This window comes from Crocodylus siamensis, chromosome 2, assembly GCF_052110815.1.
Source record: "Crocodylus siamensis isolate JL-2025a chromosome 2, ASM5211081v1, whole genome shotgun sequence".
Lineage (NCBI taxonomy): Eukaryota > Metazoa > Chordata > Crocodylia > Crocodylidae > Crocodylus > Crocodylus siamensis.
In genome coordinates this window covers 271,910,631-271,935,852 of record NC_143396.1, presented here as the reverse complement: position 1 = coordinate 271,935,852, position 25,222 = coordinate 271,910,631, and the positions used below count along the sequence as shown (strand labels likewise).

The 25,222-nt window shown below is 40.8% G+C and overlaps 1 protein-coding gene across 2 annotated transcripts; it reads right to left on the bottom strand.

The window, feature by feature from the left end:
• Positions 1 to 16: 16 nt before the first annotated feature.
• On the bottom strand, positions 17 to 25,150 carry CCNK (cyclin K). 2 transcript variants are annotated; one of them, XM_090033991.1, is made up of 12 exons: positions 24,984 to 25,150; positions 23,778 to 24,045; positions 22,702 to 22,783; positions 21,785 to 21,916; positions 19,330 to 19,435; positions 17,295 to 17,352; positions 13,987 to 14,156; positions 13,509 to 13,589; positions 11,260 to 11,537; positions 6,787 to 6,820; positions 5,860 to 5,934; positions 17 to 1,376 (listed from the first exon to the last, which is right to left on the bottom strand). In XM_090033991.1, exons 2-12 carry the CDS (start codon positions 23,972 to 23,974, stop codon positions 754 to 756), a joined length of 1,836 nt encoding a protein of 611 aa, XP_089890117.1. In that variant the 5' UTR covers positions 23,975 to 24,045; positions 24,984 to 25,150; the 3' UTR covers positions 17 to 753. The 2 variants fall into 2 exon arrangements, with proteins under 2 accessions (XP_089890117.1, XP_089890118.1); XM_090033992.1 differs by lacking the exon at positions 13,509 to 13,589 and having other exon boundaries at positions 24,984 to 25,149.
• Between the last annotated feature and the right edge of the window lie 72 nt (positions 25,151 to 25,222).

Genomic DNA, 25,222 nt, shown 5'->3' with positions numbered 1-25,222 from the left:
AACAAAGACTTCCCACTAAATTCAGAACCAATTTTATTTGGGTAAATGAAGTAGTCCCACTCATAACCAAGGTGTAAATCACAGTATGTTATATTCATACCTTCACACTTAGAAAATATATATATTTATGTACAGGAATTTGTTAATAGGTGTAAACATACATTGCTTTTCAAGATACCGGTACATTCCAAAACAAAAATATCAGCAAGGCAAAGACCTCAAAATGATTTTAGTCAGCTAGTAGTTGGAAACATGTATTTAAAATAAAGTAACTCTCCAGTGACACTCAATATTTAATTAGGAGAACTGCTCAATGAAAATGAAGTTTCTCACTCTAGGTGGAAAGTTAAGGTATCTGACTATTTTTATACTCAAAAAGTAGGCACTGATTTCTAGAAGGAAATTTACTTCTTATTGATATAATTGAGCCAATATGGCTGGTTAACATTTTTCCTAGTACGAAGTAATCCAATGCTGGAATAACTCAGAAAACTCAAGTTTAAACTAAATGTATAAAGTTGGATTTTAATTTGCTTTGCAATACTTATACTAAAAGCCTATAATCTAACTATTAACAATACTGAAAATAGATAAAACTAAGATTCCATGTTCCATAATGTTCTTGTATTGTATCGGAAGCTAGATTATACAAACTGTCCTCCTATTTATTTTCACGATATGGTTGCTTCTTAACTATTCAGCCTCTTAAAATTATTCTTCCAAGTTAAAGGATTTGTACACAAGTATCTCATGCTATCTCATCCACGTAGCACGTCCAAGTCCTGCTACAGGAGGCATACCAGGTGGTGGTATTGGAGGTGGCACTGGTGGTTGTCCACCAGGAGGAACCGCAGGAGGGGGATAACTAGCTGGTGGCATTCCTAGCCCTGGAGGTGGTGGATGAGGTGGAACTGCATGAGTTGGAGGCAGTCGTGGAGGAGGGAAGTTAGGATTGTATGTAGGTGGAGGAGGGTACCCAGGAGTAGGTGGTGGGAGATTGGGTGGTGGGAATGATGTTGGGGGGGGTGGAACAGGTGGTGGAGGGTTAGGAGGATACACATGAGGATGGTATGGTAAATGAGTTGGTGGTCCATAGGCTGGTGGCAAAGCTCCGTAAGTTGGTCCTTCTGCTTTCATCATTGACTGAAGACTCTGATAACCCTCCCCTGACATATATGAATTTGTAGTCGACATCCCTGTTATGTAGCTGGTGGGTGGTGGTGGTGGTGGGCGATGAGGCAGAGGTGGTGGCTGGTGTACTGGTGCAGGATGAGTTGGAGGAGGAATCTGGACCTTTGGCATGTCTACAGAGTCCACCGTAGTAGTTTGTTCTGCTTCTCCCATTGAAACGGCAGTTGTTAGAGGTGGCTTGCGCTCTGAAACAGACAAAAAGCATAACTGATTCTCCTGCAGCACAGCAGTTAAAGGATTCTGCCGACACAGGAATTTCAGGGAGTTCCATGTCAAACGTGGACCTCATTTTCTCTAGCTACATGTTGATTATTTGGGATTGGAATATTTGCATCAACTCTATCAGACCCTGGTAACACTTAAAAAACTAAGGTTGAGAAAAGGGCAGGTACTACTATACTGGTCCCTCCCCTGACAAGTGAGCTGATTTAAGCTTGGTCATTTCTTTAAAGAAAAATGTGAAATTTACTGCCAAGTTTAATCCTACCTATGCTGGAAAATGCTGGCTTCTTAAAATCAGATGCAACTCTTCACAATTTTTAGTGCATCTTGTTAACAAATCTGGTTTCATCATACAGCTTCAGAGATCTAGGAACATGCATTTAATGCAAGCAATACCAACCCAACAGAAGCTGATGGGCCTTGTTCAACTGGATTCTTGATCACTGACCAAAGGAGAAGAATGACCAACCTGCTGGCACGCTAGACAACTGTTTTCTCCCTTACACACAACTCGAAAAGCTTGCTGCATAGAAAAACTGACCAAATAGCAGAGGCAGGAGAGGAAAACTGAGTAGAACTGAGGGGGCAAACCTCTGATAGGCATGCCACAAGCTAGCCCCATGTCCTTCCAGAGTGCTACTCCAATCCTCTTCCTCTGCTTAACTGCTGCTCTCTTCTTCCTCCGCTTCCAGGCCCGTGCCCCCTGCCCTATCACTGTTTCTTTGCTCCCTCCAAGATCTGCAGTATGCTACTTGTTGCATGTGTCCTGCAGCCTGGCCACCCCTAGACTGGACTATTAGCTTTTAAGACAACTCTTACATGTGCAAGGTGCCAAACAGCACAACTAGTTTAAAAAAAAAAAAAAAAAAAAAAGAAAGAAAAAAAGTCAGAATGGGTTTAGGAAAATGCTCAAACCAAATGAGTTTTTAGCTTTCATTTTCTACACACTCATTAGATTAAAAGAAATATTTGGTGGGAAGAGAGGTTAATCCCCAAATAAGATCAGACTGGTGAAGTTTCAGGCTGACTGGGATAAATGTTAGGAAAAAGGAAATATCTGGTTTGGCTTGAATACTTAGTAGACTAGTGTTTCTCCTTAATGGGACCCAACTGAAACATCCCTTCAAAATAGAGCAGCAAGCCCAGGCAACCCTCACCATTCGTGGGGGATGTTCTTGAGCTCCCCACAAATGGCAAAATCTGCAAATGCAGCACTGTGTTCAAAAAGCCACGTAGCAGCAGTATTACAGAGCTGCCATTCCACTGCTGACTGACAGAAGAACTAAAACAGCAATAAAAGAAGGGAGAGAGAACCCAGGCTACTTGTGCTATTCTTCAACTGCTGAATAAGCAACAATTTGAACTAAGACAGCAATTCTTTCACCCAAAGGTAAATCAGATTGGCTCTGAGCCTAAGCCCTAAAAAAAAAAGTGAGAACTAAGAGAGCATATGTGAAACAAAATCCTGTATGACACTCCCATTCCCCATTGTGGCACACAAGGGCAAACTAAATGAAAGTGAGAGGCAGGATTGGAAAAAAAAAAAAGCTAAGCATTACAGCAGTGAGTATCATTTAAGCCCTGTAATTATTGCCTGGTACAGTCTGCACTTAACTTTTGGATGTAGTACTATGTAAAAGAACACAATCATTACAATGGCCTAATATTTTCTATTTCCAATCTTGTTCCACACATTTTCAACTTGTAGTGTCTTTTGACAGATGATGCCCAGCCACAATGACAACTGGGGCCTTTGCCAATCAGAACTTTTAAACTAAGGGGTGCCTGGGACTGAGAGGTTCACACGTGCTCAGGATGGATCTGCCACGATGAAACGGTGACTGCTGGGATTTGGATGATGTTTCAGGGTTCCCAAATCCAAGGTGTCTAGGACAGTTTCTAGAACTGCTGCAGATAGTCTGCCGAGTCAGGGAAGTGTCACTGTGCCACATTACACTGTTTCCTAGGTTGTCTTTGCAAGCAAAATTGTTTTATGTAACCAGAGAGGACCAAGACAAATTCCTAACCAATTTAGCTTCAGTGGAGTTGGGATTGTTTATCAGCCCTTAAAAACAGGCACGACCCCAAGCAGAGCAGAAAGAATGCCCACAACTTAACATAAAGACTACAGCTCATTCAAGAGAAAGACCAATTTACAGACCCTTCTGCTCAACTGCCAGGTATGTACAGCCAGGATTTACACAGAATTATGCAGACTGACTGTGATGTTACTAATGCATTTAGTATACTTATGAAGACCTGGAGCTTTACACATGAGACAAGTGGGAAAAGAGCAAGTACTGTTCCTTTTTTATAGTTCTAATACACACCCTACCACTATGCTTTTCTGCTTCTTGTCAGTACCGTTAGGAGCAGTCATTTTAAGGTTTCAAAATGCAGCACGCACTATAAAATATTTATGTCATATCTTAGGGTCAGTGGAAGGACAGCTAATGTGTCAAGGCACTGGAAACACATTTTACAATACTACAGTTCCTTTCAAAAACATATGGTGTGCGCGCATCACAAACTACTCTGGCAGAAATCATTCTCTTTTGGGAGATCAGCCAAGCAAAAAGCTGTTCCCTGCTGCCTACTATTGTAGAGGAACCAGAACCTGTGTGCAGGTACATATACTAGAGACCTGGCGTGGGACATGGAGACGAAGGGATGCCTACTGTTCACATGGCACCTGTTGGCTTTTAAAAGCCTCCATGTCTCTTTTTACCTGCTATTCAATGTCTTGGGAAAGCCAAAGGGCCCTTGTTTCCAGAAAAAAGCATCAATGCAACAAAAATGGTCTGCTATACTTCCAGAACCTATAACTTGGCTTTCCATGGCACTGTTCTCTGGAGGCTTCTCTGACCTTTACACTGGAGTGGACCTTAACCAAACAACATAGAAAAGGTTCACAGATTTGACTAGGCTCTTAACTGCTGCATTCATCACTATCAAAACCCTTAGAAAGGCATTCAGAGAAATTTCTGTTTACAGGATAAGCCAATGAAGATGCCCTAGATAAGGCAGACAGGCATGTAAATAAAACAAATGATACTAACCATCTGCCAAATCCCACTGATTTCAATAATAAAAGATGCCTTTCTGCCCAGTTAAGTGTGCCAGCTAACTGGTGCAGGAGCAGCCTGCTCTCAGCTCCTCATGTCTCATTAAGACTCCTTACCTTGTTACCTTGCCTCTTAATTCAGTTGCACCTTTGCCAACAGCAAAACAATGACAGTAACTGAAAATGGCTAGAAAGGTTTACAGCCCAGTCTGCATGCCAGAATTTTTGATTGTCAAACAAGCCTGCTTCATGCAACTTAGACTGTCATCAGGATAGAAGAAAAAAAGGGCGTGGTTTAAACGGTGGTTGTTCTTTTACCTTAACCCATTATAACAATCACAATAGATTAAATGTTCCCTCTTTATGCAAAGATCTTAAACCTCAGAAGTTAAGGCTTTCAGATATATGACGAACTTAATCTATTTCTATACATCACTACTGCAACTACAGAACTCCTTATCCAACATGTACCACATACAACAGGTGTGATGAGCAGATCCTCCGACATAGAGTTGAAGCTTTATATGGACTTGATCCTCAAATAAGTAGTCAGATCCTTAAAAATTTCTTATAAAACCCTACCCAGCTACAAAACATGCCCATTTTGCAAACATTTGTATTGCCATTGAAAAATCTCTTCAAGACATCAAGTTCAAGACATAGTGCAGCTCTTCCAAGGCGAAATAACAATGCTACAATGCTGGTTCCTGTATAATATTCCTAATACTGGCAGTTGTTCTACTATAGTTCTCCAAAGATTTTTCAAACTGGTGAAGAATACATAGCTTTGAATGTTCAAAGCCTCAAAGATAGCTATTGCCAAAATTACAGCAAAATGCAACCTATAACCTTACTTCTTCCATTCCATTTTTTTCCTCACAAATACAAAAAACTTTGTCAAAATGTATCTGGTATTAAACTAGCTTGGGTATCATCAGTCTCAGATATAGCAAAGCAAAAAAGTTTGGGAGACGGAGGCCTGTTCCAGCTACCATACTAGAAAGGCATGCAGCTGCTCCTCACATTAGATAGTTTGTTACCTGTCATATTTACTCTTCTGGGTAGTTTACAACCAAAAAAGCATTTTTTCTCTTGAATGCTCCTTGCAAACCTGACCAGTCTCCCAGCTTTTTTGGGGGGTTTTTTTTGAGTCTTCAGAATGTTATTTCCATCAAGATAACCTTCCCAGATCACAAGAAACCCACATTGCTAGGATGCAACTCCCTCTAGAGCCTCATCCACAGTGTTCTTAATGTTGCCAAAGGGATTAAAGCAACAGGAGACACTTTCGGTTCCAGTCAACAAAGAAAAAATTCAAGCATTCAACTCAGAGAGCTCCAATAGGAACAATATTATGGGATATACTGCTCAGTAAAACTTACCTGGAGGTGGATGCACAGGGGGTATTGGTGGATGAGAGGTCTCAATTTTAGGAATTTTAGATGGTGGTGGAGGTTCTGGAAAAGAAGATGTATAGAAGCTATGATTATTACAAAATTAATAAAAATATTTTAAAAAATATACACACCAAATAAGACATAACTTTCAACCCGAAGGCAACAATTGAGCTTTCAGACAGATTAGAATTTATTGGATGTTGTAACATACATTAAATTACTAAAAGGATCTCTCTACAGTAACTTTTCTCTCTACATGATTATAACCAGCTAGAGACATGGTTGCATAACCAGCTATGAACAGCAGTTCAGGCATGGCAACCCAGAGTAGCAGATCTGGAACACGTACCCAGACACACAAACCCATCCTAAACTGCACAGCGAAGTAACAGCTTTATAGTTGGTATTAGAAGCAAATAGCATTTCGTGTTAGTTCAGAGTTTTGACAAGGGAAACATATGGTTAAATGCAAGTCACTACAAACTAGATTTGTTGAGAAAGGGTAAAAACTGCATCTACACACAGTCTTGCCAATAAATGGTTACAAACTTAAGTTATCTTGTATTGCAGATGGAACTTTTACAGTGTTCAGTGTTAGTCCCACTGCTACTCAATACCATGACACTTTCAGTCAGCATCACGATGCTACAAGTTACTGAGTACTGGGTGAAAAACTACCTACAAATATTTATGTTCTTTAATTAGAAGATGAGAAAGGTTTGTTAATTTGATTAAGCAATACAGGACTCTTAAAAATATTGCTTATGGAACTTTTACAACTAAGACTTTTTTATTGAAAGAGTCTGTATTTAGGACTGCATGATCAGTGCAAACAAATTATGGAAGGAAACTAACCAGAGGAGATGTGCAATTTCCTTGTGAAAGGTATGGGACAGAAAATACCATATTTACCTGATGCCTTGGCTTCTTCCTTTGGGGACACAGGCTGTTATTGAAAATAGAGTTCATATCAAAATCAAGAACAACATAAGATCTGAAACATTCTGAAATTACTTATAATTAGCAAATATATTCTACTAATAGGATTCAGTTTATTAAGGCCCGTTATACCTGAATTTCCCTATATCTGTTTTCAACACATGAGCAAGAACTTTGTGCTAACAGAACACAATTCTGTTCTCTTTTTTCAAAATAAAAAAGTACAAGAATAATGATTTTCTAAAGCTTTTAGCAAGAAGTGTTGGACACCACAGAAAATGGTGAATCAGGAAGCATAAAGCTGGGAGTTTGGATGGAAAGTAGATAGTTACAAATGAGTATATAAATTAACTGGAAAATGCAGCTACTTGAACCATATCATTGCCTGCTGCAATCCCTGTTGGTGAGTGTCACCAGCTAGTTTAATCTAGTCATAATTTACTGCAGACACATCATGGGCCACCAAATTAATCAAACACCAAGAATCAGGAGATTTGGGTTCTGGTCCTGCCTCTCCCTCACATTCCTTGTGAGAACTTTGCTAGGTCATTTTCCCTCTTTCTGCTTTAGTTACCTAATCATTAGGTTGTAAAGTAATTTGGAAAGTGCTTCAAAATCTTATACAGAAAGTGCTGTAAGAGCCAACTGTTACCATAATGTCACTAAACTGGCATACCTGCCAAACTCAGACATGTTCTACACATGTCGGAGTTAGACAAATAAATGTTTTCAACACTAAAAGAAGGTTTTCTTTGCAACATCCTACCATGGCACTGAAATTCCATATCTTTATTTTTATTTTATTTTTTAAAAGGTGTCTGAATTCCTCAATATTCCATAAGCTTTCTTGCAAACTAAAGTTCACACTCCTAGACCTCGCAATTATGCACAGTCAAAATAACCATTTAAAACCAATGGAGTTTGAGAAGTTCAGTAGTCTAACAGGGATTTAAACAAGAATTAAATACCCCAGAGCCAGGCAGAGTTTTAAAAAGTCTACAAAACCATCCTGCATGATTTTAAATGCAGACACAAGTACACTCCTGCAGACGGCCCTAAGCTGCTTTGCTTCTAGCATGCATGCAGTGTTATTCTGGTTCCATCCCCATAACCACAGTGTCTCCCAATAAGGCAAGATCCTGGTTCTAGATTTAACCTGACTACTATCATTATGCCAGTGATTCTTAACCTGGGTACCGCAGCACCCTGGGGTGCCTTGAGCATATTTCAAGGTTGTCCTGCAATGTTAGCACTGTTAAGTATGCAAACAAGATTCACAAAATAAGCCCAAAGATTTCAAGTAGGAATCCCTACTGTTAAAAGCATTCTGACCTGTTGTTGGCTTTTCCCCAAGGGGTGCCTTGAGTCTTAAAAGTTTGAGAACCACTGCATTAAGCAAACATGGTGCTTTCTTTGATGCCTAATTTAAAATTATACTGATTCTTTCCTAAAGCTTACCATGAGTAAACAGTTCTATCCCCTCCATATAAAGTAGTTTTCCAGAGGTTCAAAATAGCTGCCCCCAAAAAAATCTAACACACACTAAATAACTATAACCAAACAAACACAGAATTTAAGGGTGTCACATCCCCACATATCTAAAGAACCTCTTGTAACCCATTTTAATGAAGTTCATGATTTAATAAGATTGTTCTGAAAAATAAAACACTACAAAGCCTCTAAATAACATGAACTGTAACAAAACTAAACAACATTTTTAGCAGTATCTGCTTTTCTGTGTGCCAATCACTAGGGCCGTGAGCTGTTTCAAATTTCAAGCTGGTTTTCTAATTGTTTTCACAAGGATGCCAGTTTTCTGTCAGTGATGACAAAGGACCAAACATTATTTAAAAAAAAAAAAAAAAGCAACTATGTGAGAAGAACTCTGAAAAAAGGCTGTATATACCAAAGGTTGGCATGTATTATATAATTCTAATTATCTTCCACTTTAATACTGCTGCATCCCCACTTTTGTTGCTACTTCTAATCCAAAGATTTTAACTGCAACTCTACATACAAACAGCACTTGTCCAGTTGTGAGCAACTTACAAATGTATAAACCATCTCAAATCTTCAGAGCGACTAAGAAGCCACAAGCTTTTGTAACTGCCTATAATTTTATGTAGCTTTTACATTACTTGTCTGATCACAAGTAAAGCTACATATATGTTGCATACCCAATTATGAAAATGAATGCCCATTGCAATTTTTCTACCACTGATGCACAAGGCCAAAGAATTTTACCCTGGTAAACAACTGTCCGGTGTTCCTTGCCCTGCCGATACTGGCCAACATATTTTAGCAAATTCTAATGAAATGAGAATTGTTTTTTGTTTTAAAATTAGTTGTTCAGTTGTGTTGCAGGCTGATAGTCCCAGGTTCAACAGTAGTATTTTAACAAGTGTCGGACTAGACACGCTGTTTGAGAGTAGTTCATTCTTATCAGTTTTAAATGTTGTGGGGTTGCCTCACACACAACTGTTCCTTTGGTACTTTTAAGAAATCCATATAAATATCAGCCCCTACTTATAACTTAGCTTTGCCCCATGGTAAGAAGATCAGAGTGCTCAATTGACCAGTGATTCAGGTGCAGGTGATTTATACAGACATTTGTTAAGGTGATGATAAGGAGCCACCTCAACTGGCATGAAGTGTCATAACTCCACTAAACTATGACAATTGGCTTAAGTGATTAATGCATCTCCCAGGAACATACCTTTATCCTGTATAAAAGCTGAAGTGAAAGTTACATCACCCCTATTTATAGGAACTATTAGGCTGTCTCAGGAAGCCATATACTCAATTCAACCAAAAAATGTTCTGGAGACAAGCAATTCTCTAAACAATATGCACCTTGTTGCTGCCCCATCATGCTGTGGTTAGCCGGGGATTAATTTAGCATATAACTACTATTTTGTCAGCTGCTACATTCTTTTGTACAACCCTGATGCCAGTTCACCTAAAATTTTATACTGAATGTGGGTCTTTCTTACTTCACTCCGTAGTTTTTACAATGTTATTTTCCCTCAATTTTCCTCAAAATAGCACATTATAAAAAAGCTTATTTCCATACTGAATTACTGCGTAGTGCTATATAGCTGCAAGCTCCTTCACAGATCTGGCTCCATTTCATCAGCAGAAATTACTGTACGTATTATAAAGAGTAATTCAGACCCAAGCAGCTTTGTTTTTTTCCTGGTTCCTGTTTCTAGGATGTTATATATCTTTCTCCCACTTTTGTATCATGCACTCTATCTCCTGCTTCTCTGCAGGGTGGCTGCCTCTTGTTTGCTCAAACTGAACCTGAATTAGCTGCAGTAGGTCATAATATAAGCCATTAAGAGCATACAAAAGGATTTATTTTGAGGATCTAGAACCATGGAACACACTCATCCTAAACAGACTGGGAGAACAGCTGTCGGAGGCTCTTGTGTGAATAATGCCCTGGTTATTCCACTGATGTCTGAGTAGGTTATCAAAACACCCAGGCGATACAGGAGATAATTTTGCTAAATGCATACAAGTTTGAGGACTAAGAGCTATACTTCAACATGGGTTTACTTAGGTTGCAACTGGAATATCCAAGATTTTTGCCTAGGCTCCAGTGTTCTCTTTTATTTGAATGGGTTACACTATACAATATAAAACAGAAGACTTGAAATGCATAAAATTCTTTTTTTTACCTATAATCATAGGAATATGCAAAACTTTTAAATAGTTCCAACGAAAGCGTCTAACAACAGCAGAGCTCCATATTTTCAGTCTATTCCTTAGGATAGGCTGATAAATATAAAAATCGCAAATATGCTCATTTTGGAAGACTTTCCTGATGGCCAATACTGCAAACTCAATCTGGTTTCTGAAAGCAGAGTTAGGATTGCCACTTCTTTTGCATCATCTCTTGGAATAAAGATTCTCCTAGTCAACCATGCAAACTCCCATCTTTTCACTGGTATGCATATATGGAACAGACTACAGCATAGCAAACAATTTGGGTGATTATAAAGCAAGGTGCTAGCAAAGTAGTCTTGACAAGAGTAAGAAGATTCTTTTGCCACTAAAGCAAAGATGCCCGTTTCAATACACCAAGGGGACAGAACTGAAAACCATTTGCTATACTCACATTTCAGAACAGAACCATTATTTGAGCCAAGAAAAAAAGAACTCCACAAAAACCCACAGACAACTGTTCATACATTACAATAGAAGTCTGTTTGCCATTTATGTTTGTTGGGTGTAATGTACCATGTACCAAATTTGTCTGTGTTGTCAAAGCTGTTAGTTAATAAATATTAAACACATATAACAATAAGGCTGTATCCTATGAAATTAAGATGTTTGCAACAAAGCAAGTCTGATAAAATAAGATTTGCTGCATTCCAAAGTCTTTGGCAGGGAAAATACATTATTCACTTGAATATAAAATACAAGTTCAGGTCAACATACCGCTGGTCTCTTAGCCTGCCTGGGAGGACTTGACTGGGGAGAAGGCTTTTTAGATTGCTGTGCTTGTGTCTGTTGCTGCTGCTGCTGCTGTGCTGACTGTTGGGACTCCTTTTGCTGTGTCTGTGACTGCTCAGAACTCTGAGATTGCTGTGATGGCTGTATTGCAGGCACCTGAGGTGTAGATTGAAGGGATGGTGGCTGTTGCAGTTGGTGTGGTGTATGATGAGGCATTTGCTGTTTCCCCTGTGAGTATAGATCCAGGATCTGGTGACAGATGTCTAACAAAAAAGAGGCCCAAAGGTTACACATTTCTAACAAGAAAGTTAACATTGATTTGAATCTGTTTCCAAGGGCACCATTTTCAAAATCATACTTAGGACTGCAAATATTTTCCCCATTGCTATAACAGACCACTAGAACTGTAAGCATTTTACATTTTCTTTGTGCACTTGACAGAATTTGCTGTGTAGTAAAAGTAAATTTCAATTTTCTTTTTAAAGCAAATTTCTGTCTGTATGGGAGCAGGGGTCGTGTGTACCACAGGAGAAATAAATATATTTAAGGCAAGAAAACATGATTTTAAAAAAAAGCAACCAAGAGAATTCTTATAGAAAAGCTGTAGCAACTGATGAAGGTGTGGATTCAGGAGATCTGGGTTCAATTTCTGTCAGGTTTCTGATTCAATCAACTCTCAGACAAATCACTTCACTCTGATTTCTTTTTTTATAAAAATGAAATAATTCTCTCTTCTATATTTAGATTGAAAGAACTTGGGGGATGCCTGCTATCAGAGCATCCAAAACAAAAGAACTATAACTGCAGCTGGAGCCTTTAAATGCTAAGTAATGGAATAAAAGGAAATACAAAATAAAAAGTGAAAAGCAAATGCACCCAGAGAAAGAGAAAAGTATATAGGTATGCACAATGATGATAAACACTGGGGACGATAATAATAAATGCTGTGATAAAGTTCTCTTTTATGATATGGGAAATTGTATAAAATAATATAACAGCAAGCCTTGCTATAACCTGAAATTAAGTTGGCTATGTGAACTGAGAAGAGACAGTCTGGGAAAGGCTCCTTTAAAAAAAAATTAAGGAGCATAATATATGCATATCAATGTTCCCTCTAAGGAGTAGCGGTCTGTGAGCGTGCCACCTCGGTCCGGCATGGGACACTTATCAAAGGGGGCTGGGGGCCAGAGTCACGGGCCAGAAGCTGGAGCCAAGAGGCTGGGGCTAGATCAAAGAGGCTGGGGGCCGGGGGAAGGAGGCTAGAGCTGGGGGCCAGAGGGAGCTGGCTGTGGGGGTGGAGGCTGGGGCTGGAGGCCAGAGGCTGGGGTCGAAGGCTGGGGCTGGGGGTTGGAGCCGAGGCGCCAGAGACTGGGGCAGAGGCGGGGGGCCGGCGTGGGCTCCACCGGCTCTGGGGAAGCGCTCTGCTCTCCTGCATCAGGGCCGGGGAGCGCAGCACTTCTCCAGGGCTGGCGGAGCCCGCGCCAGCCTCCATCCCTACCTTGTCTCACCTCAGGGAGGAGCTGCTGCCTGCCCCAGTGAGGCTCTGCTGACTCCAGGACACTGCTCCACTCCCCTGCCCTGACGCCATGTGCCTCCTTGCTCCCCGAGGCCATGCAGCAGTGTCCTGAAGCTGGTGGAGCCTCACTGGGACAGGCAGCAGCTCCTCCCTGAGGTGAGGAAAGGCAGGGATGGAGGCTGGGGTGAGGGGCTGACACAGGCTCCGCTAGGTCCGACGACGTGCTCTACTCCCTGGCCCTGATGCAGGGGAGCAGAGCACTTCCCCAGAGCCAGCAGAGCCCTCACCAGGCTCCCGCCCCAGCCTCTTCCTGGCGTACGGCCTTGAAAAGGCTGTGCACGGCCACACTTTTAGTTGCATGCAGTCACGCATGCGCACACCTTAGATGAAACCTTAATGCATATATATGTAAGAAGAGAGATACTGGTGTCCAAACAGAGTTTTATATGTACACAGCCTGGGTGGTACTGATACATGACTTGATGGCTTATGAAGGACAAGGTTCAGTTGTCCAATAGTACAGAGGTCAGTGTACATCATTCTACGGTGACACCAGGGAAGAGACTTCCTTTGGAGCATCAATTTCTCATTCTCCATTAGGGGAAATAATGTTGTATTAGGCAAGGATGGGAGCTCCATGCTATTTCTCTTCACAAGCTAGTCCTGCTTGTAAAAATGTTGTTTATAAGATGTCGGGATAGAACTAACATCTGAGTACCTTTAAAGGTCAGAGGAGTTATTATGTAGTTTTTACTCCATCTTTTAAACTCCAATTGCCTCCCCTCCATTGTAAGATGTACTGCAGTAAAAAATGAAATGTAGCACAAATGAAAATTAGCAAATCAAACACTGAACAGAAAAAAAAAAAATTGTTCAGGCACAAAGATACATATATACGCCATGCTAAGACCCACTGAAAACCTGATCACTATTTTACCCTTTATTCCTTGTCCTATTGGTAGAGTCAGTTTTCTTGGAAAAATAAAAGCAGAACATTTCTGACTACTGGGCTCACCACTGAATATGTCCTGTGCCAGACACACTTAAATAAGATTACTTTGAGCAATAAGTGTGATTATGCTGTTTAGGGAAAAAAAGCCACCCAAACCAGGAAGTTATAAGAGAAACTGACCAGATTCCATTTTTTTTAAAAGACTGCAAGTATCTAATTTGGGGGGGGAAATCACTGCTGGTACCTTCCAGAACATCAACAGGTACATCTTGAACAAACTGCTCCCACCATCTTCTGTACATTGGCTTTGATGTCCACTCCTGAATTTCAAACTTGCATAAACGGCCTGCCAGATACATAACTGCAACAGCTATGATCTCAGGTTCCCACTGCAGTGACAATGTAGTGCAGAGACTAGAATATGAAAGAACAGCCAGTTTAAGTCAGCTCCAACAACTACATCACAAATTGGAATATGTGGTATTTACTGATTAGACCATTAAGATGACCATTTTAAGATCTTATTCAAACAGTGTTAATGAACAAAACTAGGAATCTGTTTGCTAGACAAGCTAATTTGCCAGACTCAATACTTTATGTAGTACCAGTAATCAGAAATTAAGTTTGATTTTACCTGTACAAAGAACTTTACTCTCAGCAATAATAACCACAGAAAGAAGTGAACAGTTAGCTGAGATATTTTAGATGTAGCTTGACACACCAGCGTAAAGTTTTCACAATGTAAGGGGGAGGGAGGGAGGGAGAAAAGGGTGTGCATTTAACTGCATCAAATTCCAGCTTGGATAATTACATTTTGCTTAGCCAAAAAAATCCTTTTATGATGTCAGCTGGAAATGGTCTTCTGACCTAGACATGCATGCAGGGCTTCATTTCAATTGTGAAAGAATGCCTATCTTTTTTTCCTCCAGTTCTTACAGATAAAATGCATTTAAATAAAGCAAAAACAACAAGGAAAGAGAGACAAGGAACAATAAACAATTCTACAACCAAGTCCTCAAAGCAAAGTTTTAGATTACTTAAATTTTTAGATCCAGTTCCAAAAATTTCAGCAGGTCACCTCCTGATTGGCCTTTGTAGCACTGAATACAATAGTAAAACTGATACTACTACAGCTCCTCTATTATTAAATGTAATCATGGGAAACTAAATTTGATTATTTAGTTCTAGCCAGCTGGTTACAACAACATTTCAGGCTGTTCACTCATTACAAAAACACAGAGAAATCAAAATACAAAAAGGTAGCTTAGGTTAAAGCACAGAACAAAAAAAAAAAAAAATCTGTATATTATGGATGCCTGAAGTCCATAAAACAGAAGTATACTTTGATAACAATGGCTCATTTAAAAATTGTTTTAATAGTAAAAATGCAAAAAGCAGTTTTAACACTTGCAAGATGTAAACTTTTAGCAGATTTTACACGTTTAATGTTGCAACTATAAATATATTTATATTTATGTTACTGTAGGGAATCTAACTCATTTTAACAAATGCTACATAGCAATCCTTTTAACCAGGCAAGAAAGAAAGAGAATCTTAATTGAAGTACCTATAGTTGAAATCCACATTGGTGATAGTAATGAACAACACTGGCTGAATTCAGAGCTTTCTCAAAGCACATATTCTGAGATATTTGTTAAAACATCATATAGCCCCTACAATCACCTCCATGACATTGTCGTCTAACATTGGACAAATTTATGGGGAAAAAATATTTCTGTAGAACAGGGGTTGGCAACGTTTCTGGGCAGAGTGCCAAAAAACCTGCAACTTTGACTCGCAAGATGTTGGTGTGCCAGGAGTGGATGGGGTAGAGAGCTATGAGGGGCCTGATCCTGGTTGAGCTGTCCCAGACCCTTCTTTGCCATCTGCCCCAAGCTGCACAATACTGAGCAAAATACCTTCACATGTGCTATGCTCTGGCACCTGTGCCAGGAGTTGCCTACCCCTGCTAATAGATGCTAGCCCTGCATGCTTCACTTGGGATCAGAAAGTGAATTTGCTTTCTGTTCTCCCTAAAGTATCTTTATCCATGATAAATATGATGTAAGCCTAATTGTGTGTGCTGATGTGCTTGGGCCCAACACCTTGCTCATCTCTAAAAGACTGTTACCACCATCTGTGCAACTGCTTTACCCCCACTTGCCTTATGCAGGTATCCACAGCTTAGCGCACATGCTACCAGTCTCAAATGTGAGAACCTAACATACCTGAATAAAATCAAGCTATTTTCAGAGAAGCTGTTCCTCAACACTGTTGAACAAAGCCAAAAGGAACTGTTGCTTCTCACACCCCTTGGTCAATCAGGTCACTTTTTGTCTCTAGCTAGGCACCTGAGCTAGAAAATACGAGCCTAATCGCTAGAGGTGCACCCATACATTGGTCCGATATTGGATTGGCACTGATATAAAGAAAATTTAATATATTGGAACTTATCAGGCTGATAATTTAGCCAATAAATGGTCCATGCACGAGTGCAGCCACGGCGCAGCACAGTCGGCGAGGAGCACAGTCCAGCAGCATTGAGAGCTGCCTCTAGCTTGTAAGTCTGGTGTGGAAGGAGGGGGAAGGGAAGGAGCTGCGGAGGGTAGATCAAGGCCCCTGTGGGAAGGAAGGCATGGGACTGGGGCAGGGGCAAGTGCTGTCCAGCCGGGCAGGGTGGGCACAGGATAGAGTGGGCGAGGGGTGTGTCCCATTGCTGTGCGTCCCTTGGCCAGGAGCCACTGGCTCATCTGGGAGGGCAGGGGCCAGGGCTGCACCAAGCTCTTCCTGGTGAAGCAGGACTGCGTGGGGGGCGAGCCTGCAGCCACAAATTTGCCATAGCCCCCTCCCATTGCAGCCCTGCCAGGAAGAGCTTGGCCACTAAATTAGCAGAAATGACTCAATACCCAGAGATCACATCTATTAATTGAGGTGTCATATTAACATACCAACCTCTTAAAAATAAAGCCACACTTAAAATTGCAATTGGGAGTAGTTTGCTCAATTTAGCAGTTACAGATGGTAAACTAAGAAGAAACCAAATATTTTGTTTTTCTTTTCTAAATGCTGACTGATGTAATAGACTTGAATAAAATTATTTACAGCTCAATATACTTTCCTACAGCACCAATTAAAATATGTCACACAACAGCTAACTTTTTGAAAAATCCTCTCTCCCAGTTCAAGATAACCAGTTATATACTTCTCTTCCTACAGATCATTAAAGACCACTCAGATCTGTTTCTGTGACTCAAGGGTTTGGCCAGCTGCTTTTGGATCTTATTTGGGGTCCTATGTCTGGCTTTCCCTCTGGTGTTCCCAATCTACTCTCTCACCCTTGAATAAGAGTCTTTGAGTCTTTTCTTTAAAGGAGAGAGAGACCCAAGTGATTTATAACATTTCTGAACTGCCTCCACTGTTTGCAGAAAACGTATAGCTTGAGTTCATCTAGGTGGAATTAGAAAGGTCAGGGTCCAAAATAAAGGAAAGTTGTGGTAGGTAACTGAAATACTTCACTGTCAAAAATTATAAAAATGTGTGGAAGCAATTTACCTGTCATTTACAAATGTCCATGCCATCTGAACCAATTTCTGGATTTTGTTTTTATCTCCTGAAAAAGAAAAAGATTGAATGATAAATTAAAAATGCTTGAAAATTTTTAATGGCATAAACTAATAAAAAAAGAAAGACTTTGGAATATTTGGAAATATCCCCAGAAAATGTTAATGCTCTTTGTTTAATAGTTGCAAGTGAATTATTGAAGCTGCAAGACTGTTTTTATATGTCATCTCTCTGTAAAACATTTACCTTTTGCACTAATTTTTTTGAGCTTTCTGAAATGATAGGGAACCCAACATTTATCTTTTAAGTGGAAAGAACACCAAAGTGGTGGTTTTCTGTTCAATGGGATAGAGGCATTCTTTCTTTTGGAGTGAAAAATAGAGAAATATGACATTACAGGACAAGAGCATTATAGGATTGTTATGTAGGATGAGCAATTGATTTCCAAGGCTCTGGATTTTCCGTTTCACGTGGGACAACAGGGAAAACTACAGATTTCCTGTTTTTAATCAGAGAAAAAATGGATTTTACTTTTTAGCAGAGAAACCTGCAGATTTCCTGGTTTTGCAGAGAGCTCTGCAGGCCGGCAGAGTTCCAGCCTGCAAGAGCTAATTGCAAAAACGGTGGGGAAATCCCAGCCCTCACCCAAGGCTTGGATCAGGCTCACTGTTGGTTCCTGGAGCCTGTGAAGTAAGTGGGGCTTGGGGGTTGCAGGGCAGGGCTGGGGGAGGGAAGCTGGCTAGGGGCTGACCCAGATCGAGAATGGGGCTGCGGGGCAGTGTGCCTCTGTGCTTGCTCCCAGGAGCAGGGCCAGGCAGGGCAAGGGCAGCAGTGCTCCTCTGCAGGCCATACATGCAGCAGCCAGCCAGGGGCAAGGGCAGTGGTGCCCTTCTGTGGGCTGTACATGCACTGGCGGGCCAGCTGGATCGGGAAGCTTGTACACAGCAGTGCCACTGCCCCACACCGCTTCGCTGCATCCAGTCGCACACGCAGCTCTGCGTGAAGGAGCATGGCATCGGTGGTGTGGGGTGGTAGCAGCCACTGAGTATGAGCCCCCCCCAGTTCAGCAGGAAGGTGTGTGTGGCCTGAAGAGGGGTACTGACCAGGGTTTGGGGGAAGGAAGGAGAGACAGGACTTGCACACAGCAGCTGGCCACTGTCACAACCCCATACCACCGATGTTGCACTGCTCGCCCACAGAGCCATGATGGTGCAGGGCAGTGCCAGCCACTGTCTGTGATACTCCACCCCTGCTCCTGGGAGCAGGCACAGAGACACTCCCTCCCACCCGCTCCAATTCTCAATCTCCCTCCAGCACCTTCCCTTTTTCTCATCCCATCCCTTCCCCTCCACACACTTACCTGCTGGGGGGGTGTATGTCTGTCCCCATGTGTGGGGCTGGGGAGGCTGTTGGCAGGGGAGGGGAGAAGAGGGGCACCAGCAGGGCTGTAGGGCAGCAGGGCTGTGGGGGGCCTTTAATTTTAATCATGGATTTTGGAGTTTAATCATCAGAAAATTTGTGATTCTTTATCAGGGAAAACCAGGATCCCTGGTGACTTCTGATGACAAGGAATTGAAGTTGAATGGGTCTGAGCATGAAAAAAGAAAGTATAGCTGCAAAAAGTACTTTTGCCTGGGTTATCAGGGATAAGGAAGCCAGCATCAAGACCTTCTGAAGGCGTTCCATGACAGGAGAAATGAACTACTGAGATCAACTTGTCTAAAAACAGCAGTGACAAAGTGAAAAAGAAATATGATCTACTAAGACTAAATGCCTTAGTACCCTCATTTTTGCTGAGGATGATATGCCAAGAACATTTACTTTTGAAAATATCTACTAGCTCTTAGTTTGTGGGGTTAGGCAACCTCCGTTTGAACTCCCTTCAGGAAAATAAGATTAATATTCACTTTTCCTTTATCAGGTGGATTAGTGTTTGTAAATAACTTCAGGTCAAATTGCTCTTTTAGTGGTATTTGTACAACTATTACTGAAGTATATTAAAAATATTTTATTTATTATTGATTACCTTTGAGTTGTTTGGCATACTTGAGAAGGAACTGATAAGGATGTTCCACTTGTAAATCAAACTTTATAGTCTGTAGCAAGATTCTTTCTAGAACCATTACTTCTTCCTAGAAAAGATGAGAAAGTAACCATAAATGAGATTACCTCTTCTTTCACTCATTAGCGTTTGATATTTGTTTCAAATATGGCTATACAGCAGTGGTCTCCAACCTTGCTAAGTAGAAGATGACACCTTTAGCATTTAAAAGCAACCTGAGATCTACTGTGCACAGCTGCCACCCCATCTCCCCCCAGCAGGTAAGTCTGTGGGGAGGGAAGGTGGGGGGCAGATTGAGGTAGAGGGAGAAAAAATTATTTGCGGGCACACCTCTCCAGCGGGTTTGGCCCATTCAGCCTGGGCTCTACTCAACTTACCCCTGCTCCTACCTTTGTGGCACTGTCCCTCACCGCTGGGACCTCAATCTAGCCCCTGCCCCATCCCTCCCCTACAGACTGACCTGCTGGGCTGGGGTGCATGCATGCATGCGGGCACTCAGCCCCTCATCCCAGCCTCAAGAGGGACCCCAAGAGGCTCTGAGATCTACCACAAGAGGCTCCAAGATCTATTGGTGGATCGAGATCCACTGGTTGGTGACCACTGCTATACAGTATCCCCAGGGAAACAAGGTTTGACTGCTCCATTACAGCTGCCTCAAGTAGTAAAACAGAAACTTCAACCTAATATTTATGAGAGATGCCAAAGTAAATAAAATCAGAAAATTAGGCAAATTTTCTTTTTCATTTTACATTCAGTATTTTTAGGAGAGCTTTCAATATTGTGGTGTAAAAGCCGAGTAAAAAGGGAAGGAAGAACAGGGGAAAAATAGCAAAACTGACAGCACATAAAGCATCAAATGCACAAAACAAAACAAAGACTTCTGTATATAGTATTTCCTAAAATTATTTGATTTAATTCTTAAACAGGAGAGGCTGGATTCACATAGGGTAATCTGACATCAATTTTTTAATTAAATCTCAAGGTGCCATTAGGATGATCATGATAAACAGCTAAGCATACTTAACAGGATGAAACTATAACCTCTGCCTAAGTGAAAAGGCTCAAGGGTATTTTACAACTTTCCCTTCATCTATTATTTACATAGAGGCATCAAAATCAACACAAAAAAATAAATTATGGGCTTTGGATTTAAAATATCACTACTTGTCCACGGGATTCTAAACTCTACTAAAAAAGTCAACAAAATAAAATAAACAAGTTAGCATCTGTTTTCTTAAAGGATCTTAAAAACTTTGCAAGTCATACATAATGACTGCTGTTGTAGAATTTGGGATGGCAGATCAGGCAAACTGACCAGCAATTTTCTGAATAGACAAGCAATTTGCGGCGTCTCACTTCAGTATGATCATCCTGACAACCTTACTTTTTCAAAACTATCAGCTAGCCACTCTGTGAAATATAAGAACCTTTTAAGGTGTCTCAAATTAAGCACCTATAATCCAAAAATCACCGTGTTTTTAATGGTAGCTTTTTGTAGCAACTGAAAAAAAAAAAAAAAAAAAATCAGTCAAGGCAACTGAAACTACTAACATACTGTAGAGAATAAGAAATTTCTTAGAACTCATACCATACACTTGCTGAACTGAAAGGAGTTTTGAAAAACTAAGTTTTCCTATGAAAATGGTGAGAGCTAAGGACTTTTGTGGGCAACTTCTTGTATTGGATCAAGTGTATAGTTAGGCTGATACCCGAAAGCTAGTCTGTGTCCCTCCTACTATGCAGTTGGTCCAATAAAAGATACCACCTATAAAAATCCTTGACTCAGGTTTCCTTATTTCTTTTAAAGGGATAGCCTATAATTAAAAAAAAAAGTCATATTTCTCTGAAAAGTTGTAGTAATTATAGTTTCAAGTTTGCCCCTAAAATTTTAATAACTGAAAGAAATTATAAGAGTATTTACCTAGCTTTCCAATCTTGTGTATTTATGTTGTCAGCTTAATATATTGTCTTTTCCCCAAGAAATCAGGTTCTCCTGTGCCTAAGACACCATTCAAAGTAACAGGAAAATTAAGAGACTTAGGCTTCCCTTACAAATTTAACTACACTGGAAACTAAAGGCAGCAGCTTTGTCCTCAATCAAAAGAGGAGTAAGGTGCATTAAGCAGCTAGCTATCACTTTAATTTCTACTTGTCATGCAATAAGAGCAAGCATATGGCAGTAAGTTTGCATAGTCTCCTATGGTAAAGCCTCATCTTTTTGACCCATGGTAAATTGTTTTTATGTCCATACCTTTATGAAAGTTGAAGTTGTCAGTCTCCCTTCAAATGAGAATCTAACTTTCCTGCTGCTATCTCAGAGAGAAATAAAGCCTTAGCATATGAAGAATATTAATATATTTAGTAGATTAAATTAAGTTGTTATTACATAGACAAGAATTTAAGCATAACTTATTTTTACCTTTGGGTCATCTCCAAACTGTCCAAATTGCACATCGTTTAATAAACTACGAGCAGTTTTGATTATATCTTTACATTTTTTGGGTGTTTCTTCAACTTTTCCTGCCAGGAAGAGACAGCAGGCTCCAGTCACCTACCGAAGAAAACTTTTGTTCAGAAAGGTGTCTATGTATTTAAATGTAGCATCCTAAGTAAAACACTGCCAATTTCAACTACCAGGCTATAAGATGCTCTCTGTCATAGAACAGTTAACATAATTAAAAGCTGATGCATTGACTATAGTAGTAGAAGCTAAGTTGTGTGTAAAGTAAAGTAAATATAGGCTTTTGGATGACTGCCCATTAAGCAACATTTTATGATTAAAAATATAAACAGTTTCTGCCTTAGCACAAAATGATCATTGCCTCATGAGGGTTTTTAAAATGTAATTATGAAATTTTTATTTTTATAGAGCATTTACCAGAAGCTGCAAACCATAAATTTTAACACTTTCTTTGGAATGAGATTAGCATAACAGAATTACAACAGCAAGGCTTATTTGCAGTAGGTCATTTAACTGACTGAGTGTACACAGGGAGAAATGGTAAATTTTAAGGTTTGATATTCAACATAAAACATTTAATTTTCATTTCAAGGCAACATGTTTAAAGGATCCGATTTAACCTTAACATTATAAATCACACAAATTAACATTCTCCATATTAGCCTTTTTCTGACATACTTATACGACTTCAACATGTAATTTAAACTTTACACACACACACTTTAAGATGCAATCTTGACAACAGTTTTCAGAACTTTTTATCCATAAAACATGACACTTCAATAACTGTGTCTCACATCAGCCATTTGCCACCACCTTAAATACTCCATACTTAAAACATCCATTGCACTAAAGAATCAATCCTGTAAACTTACATATCTTGGGAACTGCTTGAAGGAGTGAAACATATAAAACCGATGAAAATATATTATTCCAGTTGCCAAAGTGTCATAGTGTCTATGCTACAGGATAAGGATTTAAACAGAGCATAAAGAACATTTAAAGTAAGAGATGGATGAAAGAAGCAGAGAGAGAAATATCCAGCTTTCATCCAAATAAATTAAAACTAATAATGACTGCATTTAATATGCAGAGGATATAATTCACAAAATAACTTTCACAAAAATCACTTCATGAAAATATGAGGCTCCTTCTCTAAGGATCTTATGAGCTGGCATGGACAGAGAGTCAAGACGATGCTTACACAGGGGTCCACATAATTCCAGTCATGTAACTTAAAACCCACAGAACTGGCTCAGAAAAATGAAATAATTACAGTAAGCCTTGAGGTGGGTCATGTAACATTATAAAGTTCTCATGACACCCAAATCATACAAAGGGTAGAAGGACTCTGACCTGCCTTGATCCTTTTGAGCATATATTAACTAACTACTACCCAGCCATTGCAGTTTAAGGGCATCTGCAGCGCCCTTTACCTTCTGTGCTTTTACCTAGTGTTTCAGTTATTGCTGTGTGTTACAGTTATATGAGAGGGCTGAAATGGTGACTTGGGGAATTCCCTAGATAAATGACTGAGAAAACAAAGGACTGGACTTGATAGACCTGGAGGCCTTTCATGTTGCTCAAGAGGTATCCAGTGGAAAAAGTTCCAAAATTTAAGCCTGAAGGATTTGTGCAAAGGCTTAAGGTAAGAAAGGTACTTCTAATCTCCAAAATCACTATACAGTACATGATTGAAAGCTCTATATCACATTTCCCCTTTATGCTGTCATTTTATCAACTGAATCCTTGTCAATCAAACAGAAGAAATAAATTAGAGTAGAAATACAATACATTAAAACAGATATTTAACTGTCAAAGATGTTTTGAGAAGATGACTAAAATTTCAAGAATGAATCAAAAACATACGAACTATTCTTGCTAGTAATAATTTTTCTAGTGTTGTTATTCTGTAATGCAAATAGCTGCCTCAAACCAACTCAAAGGATACAACCCAAGACGTGTTCCCACATCAAATATGAACCGGGCCCCTTCTCGCCGGTATCGTGCTTCAGTAGCTGGATCAAGGCCTTCTAGCTGTGATGGTGTATGCGCCAAATCTTTTTTATCCCAGTACCAACATGGTTTTGTGTGGTCCAGGTTTGCCAAATTTACAGATGGGCTGGAATTTTCTTTATTCTCCTTCATTTATTGAAGTAGAATGGATCCTGCTTGATAAGGTTTTCAAAGGGTAGATTTTCAAGTAGCAGTTCCAGAGCCTAAAAAGAAAGACGTGTCTTTACAAATGGCGCCAAAACAAAAACATTTCCACCCTCAGATAAGCCATTTTCTTTACTTACACAAATTACGTCAGCAAGTTCTAAGACCTGAAAGTGACCTCAGAAAGTGGCTGATTTTGCTATGAGCACGTAAACACAGTAAGTATGTAAGTTTTTAGATTAAATTTACAGCACTGACACCATGATCTGACTGCTCCCCAAGTCTCTCTACAAATGTTCTTCAGGTGACTTGTCCTCTTTGAAAGTCCACTATTCACCGCGCTATAGATGACAGAACCAGCAAAGGGACAATAACATCTTGGCCCGGGTGTTCTCAGCCACCTGGAAATTTCCTTTATGAGCAGTGCCCATGAGGTGACGTGGCGACTCCGGTCACCAGCTTCAAAAGAGCCTACGATCGGGAGCTGCAACCAGAATGACCTTACCTCAAACCAAGTTTGTTTCATTTTGCTTAGACCAGTGCTGCCCACCCATGCGCCCAGCTTCTATGGCAGCAGTTCCCAAACATGGCCAGACTGCACGTCACCAATTTAAAATAATGCAACCTTAAACACCACCAGCAATTTTTTGTCATGCAAAGTAACTATAATGCATCTGTTAAGAGTACTGCTAGTGGTGCCTGTACCAGAGATTGGGAACCTCTGGCCCAGGGGATGGGGCAGCTGGCAGCGCCCCAAACGTCCATCCCGCACACAACCGATCCGTTTGGTTTTGTTTCTCAAGCTTCCGCCCTCTCCCCCCCGCCGCTCGTCCCGTGCTGCCCTGGCTCCTGCCCTCTCCCTGCCCGCCCCAGCCTTCAGAAGGGCTGCAAGGGCGTCACCAGCGAAAAGGCCCGGCTCGGCCGGAGGAGCTCACACGCTTCCAGCTGCCGCCTCCGCCCTGCCTGGGCCCAAGCTACCCCCACCGCCCAGCTCTACCTGTCCCCGGCCCTGAGGGCCCGGCCGGGCCCCGCAGCCGCACTCAAGTCTCGATCAAGAGCGGGAGCCACCCGGGACGACACAGCCGCTAAGGGCGACAAGGCCCGCACTTCATGCACAGCGCCATCTTGGGCAGAGCGTCCAAACCCCGCCGACGTCACCACGTCCGCGCCGCGCACGGCCTCCCCGTTCGCGGACCGCTCCCCGGCACGCGGATTGGGAGAGGCTGGACTGGCACC

Coding starts and splice junctions, on each gene's coding strand:
- CCNK (XM_090033991.1), bottom strand. CDS start 23,974: ATGAAGGAGAATAAAGAAAATTCCAGCCCATCTGTAAATTTGGCAAAC. Junction 19,436..21,784: donor AGTTTGGAGATGACCCAAAG/GTAAAAATAAGT, acceptor CATCTTTTCTAG/GAAGAAGTAATGGTTCTAGA. Junction 6,821..11,259: donor GGCAGGCTAAGAGACCAGCG/GTATGTTGACCT, acceptor TTTCAATAACAG/CCTGTGTCCCCAAAGGAAGA.